This window comes from Rhineura floridana, chromosome 1 (assembly GCF_030035675.1).
Source record: "Rhineura floridana isolate rRhiFlo1 chromosome 1, rRhiFlo1.hap2, whole genome shotgun sequence".
NCBI lineage: Eukaryota > Metazoa > Chordata > Lepidosauria > Squamata > Rhineuridae > Rhineura > Rhineura floridana.
In genome coordinates this window covers 155556763-155576817 of record NC_084480.1, presented here as the reverse complement: position 1 = coordinate 155576817, position 20055 = coordinate 155556763, and the positions used below count along the sequence as shown (strand labels likewise).

The 20055-nt window shown below is 41.7% G+C and overlaps 1 protein-coding gene across 1 annotated transcript; it reads right to left on the bottom strand.

The window, feature by feature from the left end:
* Window positions 1-5611: 5611 nt before the first annotated feature.
* LRRC58 (leucine rich repeat containing 58) lies at window positions 5612-15907 on the bottom strand. Its single transcript, XM_061638530.1, has 4 exons — window positions 15096-15907; window positions 13554-13682; window positions 10084-10361; window positions 5612-9318 (listed from the first exon to the last, which is right to left on the bottom strand). Exons 1-4 carry the CDS (start codon window positions 15548-15550, stop codon window positions 9110-9112), a joined length of 1071 nt encoding a protein of 356 aa, XP_061494514.1. The 5' UTR covers window positions 15551-15907; the 3' UTR covers window positions 5612-9109.
* Between the last annotated feature and the right edge of the window lie 4148 nt (window positions 15908-20055).

Sequence of the window (20055 nt, the reverse complement as noted above, 5' to 3'; positions counted from 1 at the left end):
CAACAGTAACTGGGGGCCACGAAGGAAAGTTTAAGGTATCACAATTTAGTAGATTACATTGAGATGCTGTTGTTGAGGAGTAAAGCCTATAAAAGTGGGCATGCCAAACTGAGGCCAAGATTCGCTCCACGTTTAAAGATTTAGACGAACCCATCCCTGAATTAACCAAATTCCAAAATTGGCGCTCTTAGTTTCCAGAGACCGCGTTGGCTAGTCGCTGCCAGCAAAGATCAGTGAACTTCCCTTTTTTTTGTCTTAAAAGGTTTCTATAAGAGGCCTTCTTTAGTTTGAAAAGTTTGTTGAGTTGTGCGGAGGGATACTTAAAAGTCAAAAGTAAAAGAGATTTAAGCTTTCTTTTAACTGCTCTACATTCTTGGTCAAACCAAGAGTGTGGAGGGTGTCTTTTAAGGGACCCTTGGCTCTTTTGGGTCAGACTCGGTCTGAGTAAAGTAAGAATGAATTGAAAAACCTGAACAGGGTCCAGCATTTCGTCTATAACTCCCTGGCGGATTGATTGGAATAAATCACTCCTCAACTGAGCTGCTAGATGCTCTCTCAGCTTCCCAGACCAATGAACTCTTCTCTCAGCCCCTAGTTGTCCCGGATGTGGTGTAGTAGGGATAGTATTTTTAGTGACTTTTAAGCTTACGCGAAGGGGAAAGTGGTCACTCTCTATCCTACATGCAACGTGAAAATCAATAATGTCCGGGAGTAATATTTGTGACACTAAGATGTAATCAAAGACCAATTAAAATCAACAATAAGCTAAAAATATAATAAAACACATGCAACTTCTAGAGGCCTGGATAGGCTTGCCTGATCAAAAATATTTTAAGCAGGTGCCAAAAAGAGTACAATGAAGGTGCCTGCCTGATGTTAATAGGCAGGGAGTTTCAAAGCATAGCTGAAACAGTAAAAGATTGATTTCTTACAACTGAGGAATGAGTACTGTATTATGTGGCACCTGTAATAATGCCAGTTCTACAGACTGAAGTAGTCAAGTGGGCGCAAGTAAACTGGTCCCAAACTGTGAGATACGTAACATTGCTTTGGGGTAGCTTATCTCCCCATCCACTCAAAGTCCAGGCCTGATTAGGACATAATGGCGGTTTTCATTGCTATTCACACTCCACCTCACTGCCCTAACAGCTGGCATTTAAGGCCTGGATCTGTATTCCATACTCTCTTTCCTCTAAGAATGCGAAGTGTTTTCACTGTCCAGGGACAGAGAAGGGAGAGAGACGTGCAGCAGCTAGGCCCACCAATTTTCAAGGGTTTTTTTAAAGGCAAAATAATAAGTGGACAATAAGGCAAGCAAACAAAAAAAGAAACGTTGCTAAAAATAGCAAGACTTAAATATTTAAGAAAAAAACAACACGGCTGGACCATTTAGTCACAAAAGAATGCTAAATGATAGACACACTACAGAGAAGCTGAATGAATGCTTCACTATGGAAGGTACACACCAGTTGTCCATGCCTGTACTGGATTTTTTTCAGGAAAACTGTCTGAAGAACTGAGCCAAATAGAAGTGTCAAGAGATTAGTTGTGGGACTTATCAATAAGTTTAAGAAATTTACCACCCTAGCCTACCTGCCTTGTTGCTGAACTTCCACAGATGATTAATTTGTCTGGCAAGTTTCATTTTCTTGCACTCTCACTGGGACAGTGATGCTGCATCTGCTAGGGCTCCGTCAGAAGCTAGCCCTAAATATGTAGCGAAGCAAATCTTGGTGTATCCAATTATTTTGCAAAGTTTTAGTGACAAGAGTGGTAATTTTATCAACGAGACTGAACAATCAGCAGTGATTAAAGATGCAATCCTAAACTCACTTAACTGGGAGTAGCCCCTAGTGAACTTATGTTTGTTCAGCAGGAACCACTAGTTAGTTTGGAACATGTGGGACCTATTTTAGGCCTCATTAAATGTACATTTTAATTTTAACCTGACCTAAAAATTGATTTAAGGAAACTGCTAAAGATCCTATATACTATTAGTGAACTACATTTTTCAAGTGACAATCCATATGTAGCTAAAACAATGTTATCCATATACAAAAAGTAAGTATCAACAAGCTTGGGGAATCCCTAAGGTTTGCAGAAATACAAAACAAAAATTTTAGAAGACACCCAAAACAGTCCAGTGAGGACTGACTGTCCAGTGACCATGGAATACTGACTGACTGACTACTGGGGGAAAAAACAGAAAACCAGGGTGTAGGAGGAATGTATATCCTGAAACAAAGAATGGCTGGCTCGCTGGGATACTGAACAGGTATAGTCTACACATCAACTATTTGTTGCAAATCCCACATGTATTAATACTTAATAATGCCTTTAACTTTATAGAAGATAACCAGAGGAGAGGCAATGGTATTATTACATAAAGGTGTAAAAAGAGTATTAGATGGAAGATAAACTAATTATTTGCATCAGGCTTTACTGTAAATGTTGAAGAACCTACACATGCACCATTGTTTTGGGGAGGGCATGGGCACAGCAACAACCAATAGGCAGCAGCTGGAGCAAATAGTCTTTGAATCTGCATGCAGAGTGTGTGAGAGAGGGAAGAGTACCACCTGAGCGCTGTGAGTGCTCAGAATTTCAGCCTCCCTGTCATTGGAAGGTGAAGAGAGACTGCAACACCAGCGACAGTGAGTACACTCATGCCTTTTTCCCCTTGGGGGTTGTAGTGAGCACTGTGTGCGTACAGCGACAGCTTCTTCTGTTCGCTACCTCTGTGCCATGATTCTTCAAGGGAAAAATTATCATGCATGTTTGACCAGCAACCACAATTGGTTGGTGTGGAATGGACTTTACCAACAGAGACAGCTCACCTGAGTGTGGAGGTATTGCTGGGGGGGGGGGGGTGGGTTAGATTGTAGACAAGAAGCTGTATTCACATCTGGGAAAGGGTGGGTGAGTGGGTGGGATTAATTCATGGGAGAGAGTTGCAGCAGTTATCCGTGATAGCATGAAGGCAGGGTACCTGTTAAAGCTTTCGGAATGTGCACAAATCCCTATATGCACTCAGAAGACAAACTTTTTGCAAAGTTCTCTCTTTTTGTGTAAAGTATCCCTTTGCAGTGCAGAGAGATGTTTCTCCATAGTTACCAGCACTAGAGATTGGTCTTGCAAGCAAGTGTGCATGACACAACGCTAAAGTTATTGCCCCATGTTGCACCCTATCATCTGACTTGTGTTCTTCGCATGTTTGCATTCTGCTTCAGGTTGTCCCGTCCAGAGCTGGAACCACGAGACGGAGACGCGGGTGCAATTAAATCTTGCTTTATTAGAGTAATGGATACATCTAGGACATTGCGCTTCATATAGAAACCTGCCTTACTCACTAGAAACCCCTAACTACACTCTAGACATGCTCTGCGGCGCGTGAAGGAAGTTGACTCAGCAACTCCCCTCTTTGAGAGGCCAGCTTATGTAGGGAACGTTTTCGATTGTAATCTCTGACTCCTTCGTAAGTCCTGTCTCTGCCCTGCCCGTTTCTGACGGCGGCGGGCACGAGGCGAGGGTGTGTGTGTTTCCAATGGCTCGCACCTGCTCTTGGGCTGCAGGCTCGAGGTCAGGAGGTGGCATCACGCTGGAAACGTCCTGGGAACTGCTTGGCAAGGGAGGAGTTGGTACAACCTCTGCGGCGTCCCCTGACAGGCCCTCGGGAACAACTGGGGGCGGCGCACTCTCCTCTACAGAGCTCGCGCCACCCGTGGGAATTGGCTGGAGTTCAAGTTCACTGCCCTCCCCAAGGCCCCGAGCAGACTCAACAACTCCTTGGTCTTCCGCACCTTCTGGCAGCTGAGGTGCCTGAAACTCATGCCTCTCCCCTCCCTGCTCCTTCAGGGAGAGCCAAGGCTCAACACAGGTGTATGTTGTGATTGGATGTTGTGTTAGGCTATTCCAACATAGGTGTGTCAGGAGATGGAGCATATTTGCTTGCTTGCTTCCCCCTTCGTTCAATGGGAAGGAAAATACTTGCATCATCCCTGGATCTGATGTGAAGTTCTGTTGTAATTTGAAATGAAAGGGCTTAAGATGCTGTGTAACACCTTGTCCCTACCCTTTTTTACCCACTCTACTTGGGTAACGTTGGTGGAGCATCTATGCCAGTGGAATTTTCTGATGTACCAGGCAAGTTCAGTCAGCATGAAATGTCATTCCAGCAGCACAGCTCCATCTTTGCTGGTGGAGCAGCACTTATGCCACTTTCTAAGGCTGCTGAGTAGGTATAGCTGCAATATAGAACTGCACCATTACATTTATATTATGTCATTTAAAAGTATTTAATATCTTTTTATTAGTTTTTAACTGCTGCTGCTTTTTAGTTTTGCAATTTTATTAATGTTTATTTTTAATATTGCACTTTACCATTTTTATACTAATTTGTTTGACAGTCATCTTGAGGGCATTTGGGTCAAACAACAGGTAAATCCCATACATAGAGGCGATAAAAATATCATTTTAACAGAAAAAAGAGACAAATCGGCCAAATGACATTCACAAATGATTTCTCAACTGTGAAAAGAGTTGCTTTTTTGTTTACAAAAATATGTGTCACCAATATTATAAGCCTCCTCAGCAAAAACCTAGGAAATAAACACTGTAACACAGTGATGATAAAACATGGATCACAGCAATTATGAATATGGGAGATTCAGGTAATTACTGATCTGTCAGCTTAATTTCTGACTCAGATAAATTGGAGGAAAGCAATAGAAGGCTAAGATCACTTAACTCCATAAAGAGATAATTTATCAACAAAGACCCTTAGCAACCTAACATTCTGTATTATTTTGAATGTATCAATAAGCATATAGACAGAAATTTTCTAATGCCCTAACAGACATGACATTACTGACTATGACAGTTAGTGCCTTCTACACCATAGAAGTGACAGTGCTCAAAGCTTCATTCTGAACTCTGCCCATGCCACTGGCCCCTAATAATCGTACAATTCTGTGTGACTATGCTTGAAAGAATGCTACTTGCTGCACTCAGGACATACTCTGGCACATTCAACACTTGCAACATAACATGACCACAGAAAGTATAATGCATGGAAACTGTGGGCAGGAGAGAGAGAGAGAACAACAAAGCATCTTTGAATCACTCTAACAGGGAGAAAGACAGGGTTCCTATCTTCCTTAGGCTGCAATCATATACCCACTTGCCTGGGAGTACACCCTACTGAACTCAGTAGGATTTATTTTCGAGTAGGTATGTACAGGGTCATATGGTTGGTCAACAAGTAGAAAGTAGTCAGTTTAATACACTAGTTACTAATAGTGAAACAAGGCAGGGTGGGGCTCTAGGAGATCCAAAACTGAGCACATCTTCAGCATGAACATTATGTGTGCCCTTTAATTCGAATTCAAAAACAAAGTCTAGAAGTAAAAAATATCCACCCTTAAATTCCCTTAAAGAGGCAATCTAACCCTTTTAAAAAAGATAAATGAGAGCTTGTCACCGCCCTGAGAGCTTGTTGCTATAGGGCGGTTTAAAAGCGTAATTAAATAAATAAATAAATAAATAAATAAACAATGGAATTCCAGGCAAGCTATTTGCCATTTCTCCCCATGACCAAAAAGAAAACATGCTCTAAAAATGAAATATAGTTTACCAGCTGAGAGGGGAGGCAGTTTGCAACACACCCCCCAAATCCAGGTACAATGAACTTGTTAAGTTTCATTCCTTTACATAAATGCTAAACAGTTAAATAGACAGATGCAAGTTTTCAATAATTACTTGATTTAGTGTTCAAAAGCTCCATACAATTCATAATGAAATACTCTTAGAAATTCTCTACATATCTAGCAAAGTGAAGCTTTACAAACACAAGGCACCTTTAAAACTTGGTAAAGCAAATACAAGGCACATGATTAAATTTAACAAGAGAATTAGGCAAAACCTCTTGATCAGAGTTCACTGTGCAATCAAGCATGCTAGATAAGCAAGCAATGTAGTTGACTGGAAAGTTTTTTAAAGATAATTATTTTTATACCACACCACACTCCAGCTCATCTCTTTGAAGTGTCTTAGGAGCTTTCAAGCAATCAGTAACACATCTCCTGGTGCAGTTTAAGATGCATTAAAATTACTCTTTGAAGCCAGTAACAAAGCAGCACTGTAAGGATTAAGTTTCATTACTTCCCATTGGTTAAATCCCTCCCATTCATTTCCACTAACTAAAGAGGACAAACGTTTTCCCCTTGCCAAGCAATCTAAATAAGCTTTCAATAAAAAGAAATAAAACATCAAGACCATTCAGAGACCCATGAGAAAGTGCACCAATACCTTGCAGGGCACACAGAATCATTCAACAAATCCTGCAAATCTTAACCAGAGAAAAGCATAAAGACTGGAAACTGTATAAATTGCTTCCAGTCAAGCAGATATTTTGCTCTCAAAGCATTCCCTACTGATCTTAAAAGAATTGGGCTTGCATTTACAAACACCCCTTCTGTTGCTTTTGGCTAAAGAGATGGCAAGAAGAAACAGCAGGAAAGATGAAACTATTTATTCCCTTTCAGGTTTAGCATTTTCTCCTGTTAAATGCTGTGAAGAGATACAATGAGAATAGTGTCTAAAGCAATGAGAATGCTTTGATGAAGTCTTAATATGACTGTTGGTAAGTGAAGACTCATATAAGATGGCAGCTTCAGCTAATACTCTGAGCACTAAATCAGAATAATCTCCAGGGTCAAAAAGGAAAGAACCTTGAATGTTCAAGACCACAGTGTTGGCTTCACTATAGTGATTTGAGTTTGTTTTAATGTTTGTAGCTCCTGACGAAGGACCAGTTCCGAAACGCGTTGAGCTTTTAATAAACTTCTTCCAGCACCAGAGCTTGCCTCTCTATTCTGCCCTTTGTTTGGTGCTGTTCCCTTTTGTTTCTGCCCTATTTTCAAAGATGCCAAAAAATGCAGCAAGGAGAACTGAAGGTGGAAATTGCACCTTCGTGGGGCTGACAGTATGTGTAACAAACAATTTATTTTATTTATTTATTTATAAAAGATTCCATTCTATAAAAGAAACACTAATAAGGAAACACATTGACACATTCATAGCTCATGTTGCAACATTTAATTTTGTGTCATGATGAAAAACAAGCTGCTATGTTGATGTTTTTTCATTGTACATTACTGAACTAGAAGGGGGGAATTATATTTCATTTCTTATATTTATATCTGCCTTTCTTCCATCATGGAATCCAAAGCTATATGAAGAGGTAAAATGGGGAAAATGACAGATTTATTGCTGTCATATATCAAAAAGGCAAAGAGCAAATGCTTACTCGTCAGCAAGAAATAATAGCAAGTTCTGTTACTATAATATGTGCATTCATAGGCCATCTCCAAGACAACATGAAATCTAGACAGACAAAGATAAGCATACTAGGAAATTCCAGGGAAAAATAAATATTATTCCATACTCAAGAGCCCACAAGCATCCACTGTGTTCCTCCGTAGGCCAATTCTTTCAGAAAGTTTTCACTAAAGGCATAAAGGATAGAAACAGAATGCCTGCAAACTTTATCACAAGCACTAGCTTGGTTGCCTGTCAATACTCTTCCAAATAACCCTTCCTGTTTCCATTGCAAAGATATCACTTTTCCCAGCATTAACCCACAATACTGAGTTGTTTTGGAAAAATTCACTCCACGCACATTGGAAACAGGAAGTCTAAAAGAAAGTAATTGTGGATTCTCTTAAAAATAAGTAGCAGAGACAAGTAAAGGGTGTGGAAAAACACTTGTCACTTGAAAAGTGGAGAGACGTCTTTTGAATTAGCACATTTATTGAAACCGTGAGTGCTATGTGAGACACTGGCAGCTATTAGATAGAGTCAGTGACTTCTATAGTGATGACTGAAAATTCCCACCCCTCTGTTATTTTATTGCTTTCTAAACACAATTTCGTTTTTTAAAAATCCTCTACAAAGGCTAGACACTTGCCTACTATACATGACAGTATCTCCAACAGTGGCAGATAAGAATAGGACTGGGCAAGGGCCACAGGAGGCCTAAACTGATTTGAGAAAGCCAAGCAGTGAGTTGCAAGACAGACAGAAGATAAAGGCTAAGGCATAAATAACTTGGCTTTGAAGGGAATGGAAGAGATGGAAGTATTGTTAAAAATATCTCACTTTTCAGAGTTATATAGGTACAAGGCACTGTATTACGCTAACCACTGAAGTTTAAGATGTAACTATGCTCTTTGAGCAAATATTGTTCAAAGTATAAAAAGGAAGCTCTTAAAGAATGGCACCTGGGTGTGTAAGAAGCCAGTTGTAAGCAAAAGGTTAGTTTGCCATTTTGTTTCAGATGAACTTAGTATAGGGCAAATCATTCTGAGAACACATAGTGAGAAACTGCTGAGATTGAGAAATTAAGTTTCACAGAGGATTGAGTAGGAACCATGATGCAACAATTGCAATAAAAAAATGGAACAAAGCCCAAAGGCAGCTGTAATTATATATTGCAAAGCAATATAAAGAAAGGCACAGTTCTGTTCCTAGAACAGAACAGCTGGTCATCGGCAGTGAAGCCAAACAAAGAAGTATCAAAAATAAGGTATTTCTGTACTTCGGAGGAATGTTGTTAAAAATAAATAAAGACCAAGCACCTCTATGGAGAGAGAACAAAGTTCAAGTATAACAGATGCAGATGATAACACTGGGGAACTCACACCCTGGACTTTCATATAATTATTTGTTTTATCACAGTGACAAAGAATAGCTTACTTCTTATCCAGTCTCAGTAGTGAAGCACTCAAAGAACCCTCTTAACTGGTCATCAATGCCAAGTTAATGCCAACTAGTAATCAATGCCTGAAATCTCAAACCCTAGAATTATTTCCTTGACAGCATTACCTCCAAAGGTTTCTGTGCCAGATTTCCCCAAAAAGGCATGCAGTAATTAGCCTCCCAGGACCCACTGCCCAAACAATTTTGTTTGACCAGACATATTTTGTGGGAGCGACAAAATAGAGACAGGCCAAGGTAAGGTTCCTAGTACGTCTCTTGCACAGCACTGGACATCATAGCGCCACAACTGCTTTTCTAACATGATTTGCTTTTAGTCTTTTCCGTCTTCCTCTTATCCCAGAAGAACTTTCTGCATCCTGCGTGCAGCAACAATGGCTTCATCTTCTGAATCAGACTCGCTCTGAGAAGTAGAACTCTGAGATGCAGAACTACAGGGGGAAGAGCACTCCGGGGAACAAAGGTAGTGCATCAGTGGAAGGCGATACTTCCCACAGAAGTCAACAAATTTTATTTGCCGGACACAGCTGTCAAAATAGACTCCTATGGACAAAGAAACACAGTTTTAGACAATGAATGCTTCAAACAGATATTTAAGTGCACATATATCTTGTTTTTATAGCCTAAATTCCTAATTATCTTTCTGCACAACATACTAACAAACAGCCCAATTCAGAAAAAGTTATTTTCTAAGTCTATAGTCTTAAACTGATGTGCCAGGACACAGAAGGCGGTCATGGCCCATCCTAACAGGGTAGAATTCATGGCACCGTTCTCTCTCTCTGTTTAGTTGTTGGGGCTAGGAAGGTATTTTTAAGAAAAAGATAGAAGGGATTTACTGGTTGCCAGCTGCTGGAAACAGAATGCTACACTAGATGGGCCTTGGCCTGCCCAGTAAGGCAAGCCCTACTAGGAAGTAGGAAAAAAACAAATGGAAAAGACACAGAGATAGAGAAAGATTGATGTATATAGTAAAAAAACAAAATTAGACATTGGTCCCAAGGTGCATGTTGCATTTAAACAGTGTCAGCACAATTCTATACAAGTGAGCCCCTTTTACTTCAATGCCATGTCAAGCCAAGGTTTATTCTTCACCCATGATTACTGAGAAGAGAGCGTAACCCTGGGTCTTGGTTTGGACAACATGCTATGGCAAACCTTGGCTTGACGTGGCAGTAAAAAAGAATGGGGAGGAACAAAGGGGCTGCAAGCTCCTCTCCTGGGGGCCACATATTTGTGCAGTCTCTTTAATCCAAGTGTGTAGAAAAGCAAAAGCAGTATGTCACAAGAGGAGGGAATGCAGCATACCTCCACATTTAGGGTTGGGGCAGTTGCTTGCTAGGCTCAAATATCGGAGGAGATTCCCAGGGAGATCACTAGGAACATAGGGAACATTGCGGGTTTTAATGGTGCGTCCAGCCAGTTCTTGGAGGCTTGGAGGATTGTAGGTCAAGTCCCGGACAAAGCGTACAACCAATGGGTTCCCACGCAAACTCAGTTCTTCAAGATGAACTAGATTGAGGATCTCCCGAGGAAGGTATGTCAGCAGATTATTGTGGAGACTAAGAGAGCGCAAGGAATGCAACCTAGAAACCAAAGACCAGAAAAACTGGGGTAATTTTAGTTCTCTCATCCCTCTTTCCTTACACTTTCCACAGGAGACCCCAAGTGTCCCAGATCAGCTCATGAATATGCCTTCCAAGAATCCAAACATATACAGTATTTGAGCAACCAAATGCATTAGATGTAAGAGGAAACACACTAGAAACACAAAGGAGGATTGTTTAACTGCTTTCATGCTGCCTGTTCAAAAGTCCACTTTCAAGACCTAAAGCTGCATCACCTTGATATAAAGCCCAATCATTATGATTGAATGGGAGATACCAAGGGCATTGGGACTGCTCTTTTTATTCAACTGCTACATTCTATATTCTGCTGCAGACATTACTTCAATTCAAACTTCAGATAGTAACCCCCTTCAGTTGTCTGCCTGAAATTACTTCCAAACCATTCAAAGACCTCAAAATGGTATCACTGATACAGAAGAGAAAACTGAGTAGGTAAAACAGCCCTAAACATACTAACAAAAAATCTAAAGGAGATAACTGGATGCAAGATTCTCTACTGCTATTTTTCAGTAAATTTAATGATGCAATAGAAGCTAAGCATTGTAAAATGACTGGAAACATATTAGCAGTTTCCCAGGTACTGGTGGCTAAATATTGGAAGCAATCAGGGCCAATAATAGATGAATGCAGAAGTAGTATGTGGCAGGGGAATCAATTTTAAAAATTCTCTGAAATGTTGGTATTCCATTATAAAATACTGGAATTCCATTATAAAATACTGACATTGAAAAAATAAACATGAAAATAAACTGTAATTTAAAATTTATTTTGAAAATGTAATTTAAATTGCTGATATGAGACTGTGTATTAATTTTTTCCAATCTTTGAAACTATATATATATATATGTACTACTTCAACTTCAGCATATTGGAACTTTCATCATTACTATATTTTAAAACTAAAACAATGCCCGAAATACGGTATATAACGGGTGCTATAAATTCTACACTTGCAGGTCTATTTTTACAAAGTATTAAACTATACATTATTTAAGCCAGGGGTAGCCAATGTTGTGCCCTCCAGATGTTACTGGATTTCAACTGCCATCAGCCCCAGCCAGCATGGTCAATGGTCAGGGTTAATAGGAGTTGTAGTCCAACATCTGAAGGGTACCAGGTTGGGGACGGCTCCTTTATTATACACACACTCCAGGCTAGTTCACTTATCCGAGTATGCACTAGATGGGCCTTGACCATTCTACTGCAGAGACTGCATAGGGGGAAGGCCCACAGCTCAGTGGCAGAGCATCTGCCTTACATGCAGAAGGTCCCAAGTTCAATCCCCAGCATCTCCAGGTAGGACTGGGAGAGACTCCCTGCCTGAAACCCTAGAGAGCCACTGCCAGTCAGTATAGACAATACTGAGGTAGATGGACCAATGGTCTGACTCGGTATGAGGCAGCTTTCTGTTGCTGTTATATGCCTTCAAGTCAATTATGAGTTATGGCGACCATATGAATCAGCGACCTCCAACAGCATCTGTTATAACCCCACCCCCCTGTTCAGATTTTGTAAGTTCAGGTCTGTGGATTGCTTCATGGAATCAATCCATCTCTTGTTTGGCCTTCCTCTTTCTCTACTCCCTTCTGTTTTTCCAAGCATTATTGTTTTTTCTAGTGAATCATGTCTTCTCATGATGTGTCCAAAGTATCATAACCTCAGTTTCATCATTTTAGCTTCTAGTGACAGTTCTGGTTTAATTTGTTCTAACACCCAATTATTTGTCTTTTTCGCAGTCCATGGTATGCGCAAAGCTCTCCTCCAACACCACATTTCAAATGAGTTGATTTTTCTCTTACCCATTTTTTTCACTGTCCAACTTTCACATCCATGCACAGAGATCCTGACTTTAGTGTTCAGAGATAAATCTTTGCATTTGAGGACCTTTTCTAGTTCTCTCATAGCTGCCCTCCCCAGTCCTTGCCTTCTTCTAATTTCTTGATAGCAAATGAAAAATTGGAGAGCACAAAAAGAGCAAACATTTGTGTGGATTGTTATCTAGGTCCCCATGAACATAACCACACTGCTTAAACATCCAGCTTATTAACTTCTTCATTATTGATTATTACAATACTGATAAGGTGTCACCTCTCTCCCCAAAGTTACCAGAGATGGAGTACAACAGGATGCATTAATCCACCTCAATGTCTCTTGTCACAAGACAACTATTGAATGCTTCCAGTCTGTGGGATGTTGTTTTCTTTTCCATATTTGTTTTTTAAAAAAAGTCAAAACTTGGACAGATTCAGTCTCAGTAGCTTGTAGCAACTCTATTGGTATGCCATCTGTTCCTGGTGCTTTGTTTCTTCCAAGTATTTTAAGAGCAGCTTTCGCCTCACATTCTAAAATTTCTGGTTCTTCATCATACGGTTCCTCCATGAATGAATCCTTGCATCTCTTTTATAGAGTTCTTCAGTGTATTGCTTCCATCTTCCTTTTATTTCATCTTGGTCAGTCAGTGTGTTCCCCTGTTGATTATTCAACAACCCTACTCTGGGTTTAAATTTCCCTTTAATTTCTCTAATCTTTTGGAATAGGACTCTTGTTCTACCCTTCTTGTTGTCCTCTTCTATTTCTATACAATAACTATTGTAATAGTTCTCTTTGTTCTTGCTTGACTCCTGATGGCATTGCTGTCAGTTTCTTCAACACTCTCAAACCCCCTCACCATGTTAAAGTGTGCATCCTAGAGGGGGAGGCAGCTTTCTACGTTCCTATATAATTTTCTCATAAGTATAAACTGAACATAATGTGTGAACTGACTCCATTGGGAAGCATTCTGTCTGAGGCAATATGAATCCTGTGGTGTTTGACCTGTGATGACTCATTCACATGTGTAAATTAGGACGCTCACAAGAACCACATCGGCTCTCCCAAATGTGATTAAGCTACATTATTTCATTGAGAGATGTTATTTTCCTACAGGTTGCAAATTGTGTACAACATCATTGCACAATTTGTGATATACACATACTGTGACCACAACTTAGCACATTCTGCAAAGCAGTCTCACTTGTCACAATCTACACACAACCTGCATACTTATTCCTACACACAAATGCTTGCTAAAGCAGGCATTACCAGGTACACAAGCATTTTAAATTCAGAGACAGATATATTAAAAATAGTTAAATGGTTGAAAATACTCACTGTGCCAACTGAGGAGGAATACTTTGTATCTTGTTATCACACAAAACTAGGTAACATAGTGAAGCTAGGTTTGCTAACTCTGGTGGAATTGATGTAATGAAGTTTCCCCCAAGGTACAAAAATTCTAAACTGAAAGACAGAAGAAAATTGACACAGAGTTTATGTTAACAATTTCTCTCAGGTCAGAATTCCACCTCAGCATGGCATTCACAGCACAAACCACTTTTCAAAAGGAAAAAAGTAGTAAACCATGGCTTTGCATAATAGAGGCTAACAAGAGACATGGTCAAACTGGAGATGACCATAATATGGGTGATAAATCCACAATACTCTGGAAAGTGCCACATTTGGGGTTGACATAGAATTCTAATGTGCCAGACATTTTATAATTGCTTTTAATAAGTGCATTCAAAAGCCAGTTGATATCACCTTCCTGAAGGACAGCACTGCACTGATTAGAATGGTAAGAGTATCCTTTCCCCTTCCTAGAATATGAAGGAAGTGTTTTTCTTTGGGCTAAAATATCATTACACACATTGTTACTCAGTCATCCTTCCAGGGAGGTGGGAAATGTTAGACAGTCTCCTTCACAGGTTTGAGAGAAGGGTGTCTGCAGAAGGTGTTCTTATTTTTTAAAAGGAGATTAGACAGATTCATAAGAGGATAGATATCCTTAAAAAGCTAATTAGTATCTATGTTAAGGGACAGCACATATCTGACTGACAAGGGGCAAACAGACAAGAGAGAAAGTTGTTGTCTTTATACTTTGTGGGCTTCTCACAGGATTCTGGTTTGTTACTGTTTTCTGGTTTGAAAACAGGTTTCTGGACTTGATGGGTTTGGCCAACAAGATCTAATGTTCTTCCTTTTTTGTAATTTTACCCCACCTTTCTTTTAAAGTTCTCCACTCTCCGTTTTATCCATACAATATCCCTGTGTGTTAGATACAGGTGAGAGGTATGAGCCTGGCCCTGGGTAATCCAGTGGGCTTCATGGCTGAGTGGAGAGTTGATCCTGGGTCTTCCCAATTGTAGCCCAAGCCTCTAACTCAGACTTTCCCAACCAGTGGGTCTCAAGATGTTGTTGGACCACAATTCCCATCTTTATGGAACATTGGCAATGCTGGCTGAGGCTGATGGGAGTTGTGGTCCAACAACATCTGGAGGCACACTGGTTGGGTCTAACTACTACACAGCACTGCATTAGATAAAATCACGGAGGTCTATCATCTTGGTCTGTCGTCAGTCATTTATAATGTTCAGACCGAGCACCGCTGTTTATACAGCCAAAACGGTACCATCCCCATACAAGAGAAGGGCTTTTTGGGGGGGGGGGGTTGCAGCCGTACATAAAAGTTAGGACCCCCACCAACAGCCACTTGTCCATTGGTATTGTTATTCTTAGCCTACTCTATTCTTAGAGTTGCCATATTCAGAGGCAGCTACGTTTGAATACCAAATACTGGGCAAAGAGACTGTTGTCTGGTCTTATGTTCGGGAGGGGAAGCTTCTGCCTCTCATCCCCGTCCCACTCCCGGCTCACCCGCTGAGTTCCTGTATCGCGGCAGGGATGCTGTAGAGGCGGTTGCTGCCCAGGCTAAGGCTCCGGAGGCCACGCAGGGCCAGAAGTGAGGCTGGCAGCTGAGTGAAGCAGTTGCCGCTCAAGTTGAGGACGCGCAAGGACCGGGCGAGCGGGGCCCCAGCCAGGCCTTTCGGGAGGGAGCCGGGGGCGCCCAGCCGGTTGTTCTTGGCCAGCAGCGTGTGGAGCCGCGGGAGCTCTAGTAGCTCCGGGCCCAGTGCCGACAGCCCCGTCCCGCTGACGTCCAGCACTTCCAGCGACGGGAACCAGCGCCTGAGCCCCGCCGGGAGCCCGCCCGCCGGCGACAGCCAAGACGGGGGCAGCACCAGGCGCCGCGAGGACGGCTCCGCGCTCCCCCTCGCCCGCGGTTCAACTTCGTCGCTCGCTTGCTGGGCCTCCTGCCCCGGCTCCTCCGCCATGTCGGTCGGGAGGAAGCCCCGGAATCTGTGTACTCATTCGCGCTCGCCGCAGCAACCCGAGTGGCGCGTAATCAAGAGGCGTCAGCGGCCCGTTTCGATTGCTCATGCAGGTTCCCGGGCAGTTTTCAAGCAGCAGAAAAGAGGCCCTATCGGGCGTGGGCTATGCAGCTTCCCAGGCAGGCGCCCTCAGCACCCTCATAAGGAGAGCAGGGCTGATCTGGCTAATCAGGCAGACTTCTCTGACCTGCTTGTTTTCTGCCTGCAGCAGGAGTTGTCTTTCTGTTATCCTGGGCTTTGTTATAGGAGCATTCCATCCAGGGGCGGCGCCAAGGGGGCCAAGCGCCCCCCCCCCGCCAAAAAAGGAGCGTCCCCTGCCCCCCGCACCGAGTATATTTCGTCCACCTAGAATTTTTTTGTGCCTCTACTGATTCCATCACGTGAGGTCCCACCCGCAATCTGAGGTGGTACAACCCAGACACCGATTTAGTATGGATCAGGGGGAGAACCACCACCGAGGGCAGGATTTGGTTTTTGCTGAGATGTTGTTTCTTTCTGGTCATCTAGCCCAATAGGAAATCCTGTTATGTAACATTTTTTCCTTTTTTTAAAAAAATAATCTGTTATCATTAAATACCTGGTTATTGCGGCTTTCATATCTATTTTCTTGTTAAAACAACAGAGTTTTGTGGAAATCTAGCATATATTGTGTGACATGAACTTTGGAGGGCCAGAAGAACCAGCTTTGTCAGATGACTGAAGTGGTCCTTTGATGACCATTGGTCCATAACAGCTTATGTCACACAAGACTCTTTTGTTCTTGCTGCAACATACTAACAAGATATTCTTAAGGCATTTTCTAGTATAAGTTTGTCTGATGCTAAACAGATAAAGAAGTTTTAAAATGGCACCTATCGAATAGAGGTAGGATCTGGTGTTTTGGTGTCATGGAGAATGGTCTGGAGAAGTTGCCTTGTGACAAGAGACATTGAGGTGGCTTAATACACCCTGTTGTAATCTCTGGTAACTTTGAGGAGACAGGTGACACCTTATCAGTATTACAATAATCAATAAAGAAATTAATAAGCTGGATGTTTAAGCAGTGTGGTTATGTTCATGGGGACCTAGATAACAATCCACACAAATGTTTGCTCTTTTTGCGCTCTCCAATTTTTCATTTGCTATCAAGAAATTAGAAGAAGGCAAGGACTGGGGAGAGCAGCTATGAGAGAACTAGAAAAGGTCCTCAAATGCAAATATGTGTCACTGAACACTAAAGTCAGGATCATTCAGACCATGGTATTCCTGATCTCTATGTATGGATGTGAAAGTTGGACAGTGAAAAAAGTGGATAAGAGAAAGATCAACTCATTTGAAATGTGGTGTTGGAGGAGAGCTTTGCAGATACCATGGACCGCGAAAAAGACAAATAATTGGATGTTAGATCAAACTAAACCAGAACTATTACTAGAAGCTAAAATGATGAAACTGAGGTTATGATACTTTGGACACATCATGAGAAGACATGATTCACTAGAAAAAACAATAATGCTTGGAAAAACAGAAGGGAGTAGAAAAAGAGGAAGAGCAAACAAGGGATGGATTGATTCCATAAAGGAATCCACAGACCTGAACTTACAAGATCTGAACAGGGTGGTCTATGCTATTGGAGGTCACTGATTCATATGGTCACCATAAGCCATAATCAACTTGAAGGCACATAACAAGAAGAATCAAGATAATAAATTATCTTCTACTCTGAAAATGCCATTTAATGTCTGAAAATAGTTTCCAGACTACTATGCAAAGACCCAGTAGTAATTCTCAACATATTTTAGGGAACAGTTGTGAACATGTGTTTCTGTTTAGGAAGAATCCACAGTAAATCAATTCATCCTCCTTCAGGAAGAGCAAGACTTTCTGTCTTGACCAATCCTTTACGTTTTCTGGGTCAAGAAATACACCACCAGTATGCCATTGGAATGGCTGCCCAATCCTGTATGTGCTCTGCCTCACAGAGGAGGAAAGCAGAACATGGAAAAATAATGTTAAAATGACAGATCCCCTAGAAACCTCACACAGTCCACCAATTGGAGTGTTCTAGTCATGGCATCCACATGTAACCCACAAGCATGTAGGTAATAAACTCATAACAATTAGAGCACACTCCCCACATCACAAGACCCAAGACAATGCCAGAGCAACCCACTTCAATAGACTTACATTGCATAAGACAGGGATAGCCAACATGGTGCCCTCCTGATGTTGTGGACTTCCAACTCCCATCAGCTCCAGGCAGTATGGCAATAGTCAGGGATGATGGGAGTTGTAGTCCACAACATCTGGGGGATCATTGGCTATCCCTGGCACAGGACAGGGGATTTTATTCATTTGTTTATGATAATTTATAAACTGCTTAATCAAATAATTCCTAAGCAGCATACATTAAACAATTTAAAACAAGTATCAATATACAAATTAAAGGGTTGAGGAACAAGAGACAAGAGTTTAAGATCCATCAGAGGAAAGGCCTCTCTGTGCACAGGCCTTTTCCCCATTGATATTCCCACACCTTTTTCTGTTCTTTAAGATGTGGCACTCATGCCACACTCCCTGACAGCCATTTTGTGTTATGCCATGCCCTCACAGCAGCCATGTTGTGGCTGGCACCCACAGCTTTTTAAAAATTTATACTGTGTCTACTGATCCAAAAATGTTGGCCACATGTAAAGATGCATACCTGCATTTACTTTCTAGTTGAGAATTCAAATAGTAACTCTCTCTTTCTTCGTTGTACTGGGATATACAGTATAGATAACTATTTAACTATTTGTAGTGCTTTTGAGAAGTAGCTGATTATAAGGTAGAGATGTTGGTCCTATAGTGTATTAAAACCAACCTGTTTCAAGTTTATTTTAGCAGTAAGTCTACAACAGGTAAAGTTGGTTGCTCTGTAGCGTATTACAACCAACTTTTTCCTATTGAATAATGGTTTTGGATCTCTTTTGAGCAGGGCTGGCATGAGAATGCAGCAGACCCTCAAAGGCAGTGGTGGTGACGCAGCTGCACGACTGCTGTTGCCAGTGGTTTAGACTTGGCTGTGTCAGTGTATCAGCGCGCTGTGTGCACATGCCTGCCATCACCCAAAATGGTAGGGAGGGCGTGTTGACGCCCCCGCTGCCATCTTAGGTGATGGCAATGCACTGACACAGCCAGGCCTATTTAAGCTCCCAGTAGTAGGAGTGATGCTAGCACAAAGTGCACGGCCAGGCAGCAGTGGGGGTGGGTGGGTGTTGCCTGGATGACTCCCACTCTGTGATCCATCCCAGCAGCAGGTCATGGGGCACACACTCTGTGACCCAATACCTACCCAGAGTGGGAGCTACTGTACACCCGCCCAGCTCCAGCAGCAGGGGCCTCTTTCAGAAGGAGCCCTCAGCCAGTGTCCAACCTGGCTGTCTGCTGCTGCCAGGCCTGCTTTTGAGTATAGGTGTGACTGTATTTGCAGTTATTCTATCTCTGTGGTTGGGCTAGTTTGATTGATTATAGGTTTTGAACTGTGTGACGTTAAGTTATTGTAGGTTTCTGCAATAATTTATGATGATTGCTTAGCATAGTGGAGGCAATTGTGTCCTTGCCTTATTCTTTTTCTGTTTAGATTCTCAATAGCAGGGATTCTCATACTTTCTACCCCAAAGGTCCACTTGAGATGGCTGAAAGTTCCAGGGGCCCACCAGTCACAAAATGATCATGCAGTCAGCCACAAAATGGTGGTATACCGATGCAGTTTGGCATAATTCAGTGGCAATTACTAACAATGTTCTATTGCTATCCGTTTCATGTTTAGAAATTGCAAGATTATTTGCTTCAGTGTTTTCTTTGTGGCAAGTTCTGTAGCTCAGTGTTCCTCAAGCTAAATAGAGGTATTTGCTCTGTGGGTATTGTGATTCAGCCTCCCCTTTTTAGGCCGAATTTGCTGATCTACAGGCTTTCAGCAGAGAAAGTGAACCATTCAAAATTGCACTGATTTAAAAACTGCACTGACTTTTTGGTTTCTTAGAATTCCTGAGCAACAATGGATATGAGATTGCCAATTTAAAGGTGTTACTAAAAATACACGTAAAAGCACAGCAATTATTTTTTTCTTATGAAATTCTGATATTTGAAATGTCCCCGGCCTAGTGGAAAATATAAGTAAACCTTTCCATGAGACAAAATGAATGCATTTGTAGGTGGCAGTCCCGAGGTTCTACAGTAAAAATGAGCTGCGTCTCCAGGTGTGATGCTGTGGAGGTACCTTATGTGGCAGTTGCTCAGTAAGTTCCCATTTTTTCTCCTGTCATGTACTAAGAATTATTCAGAGCTCTTATAGGAAGACACAATCATGGTGGTGGCAGAAAAGGAAGCCTATGAAAATCTCATATGATGTTGCCTTATACCAAATCAAACTCTGACTAGTAGCTTCTCTGGGTAAACATCTTCCTGCTTTTTGAGATTTTGTTTGAATA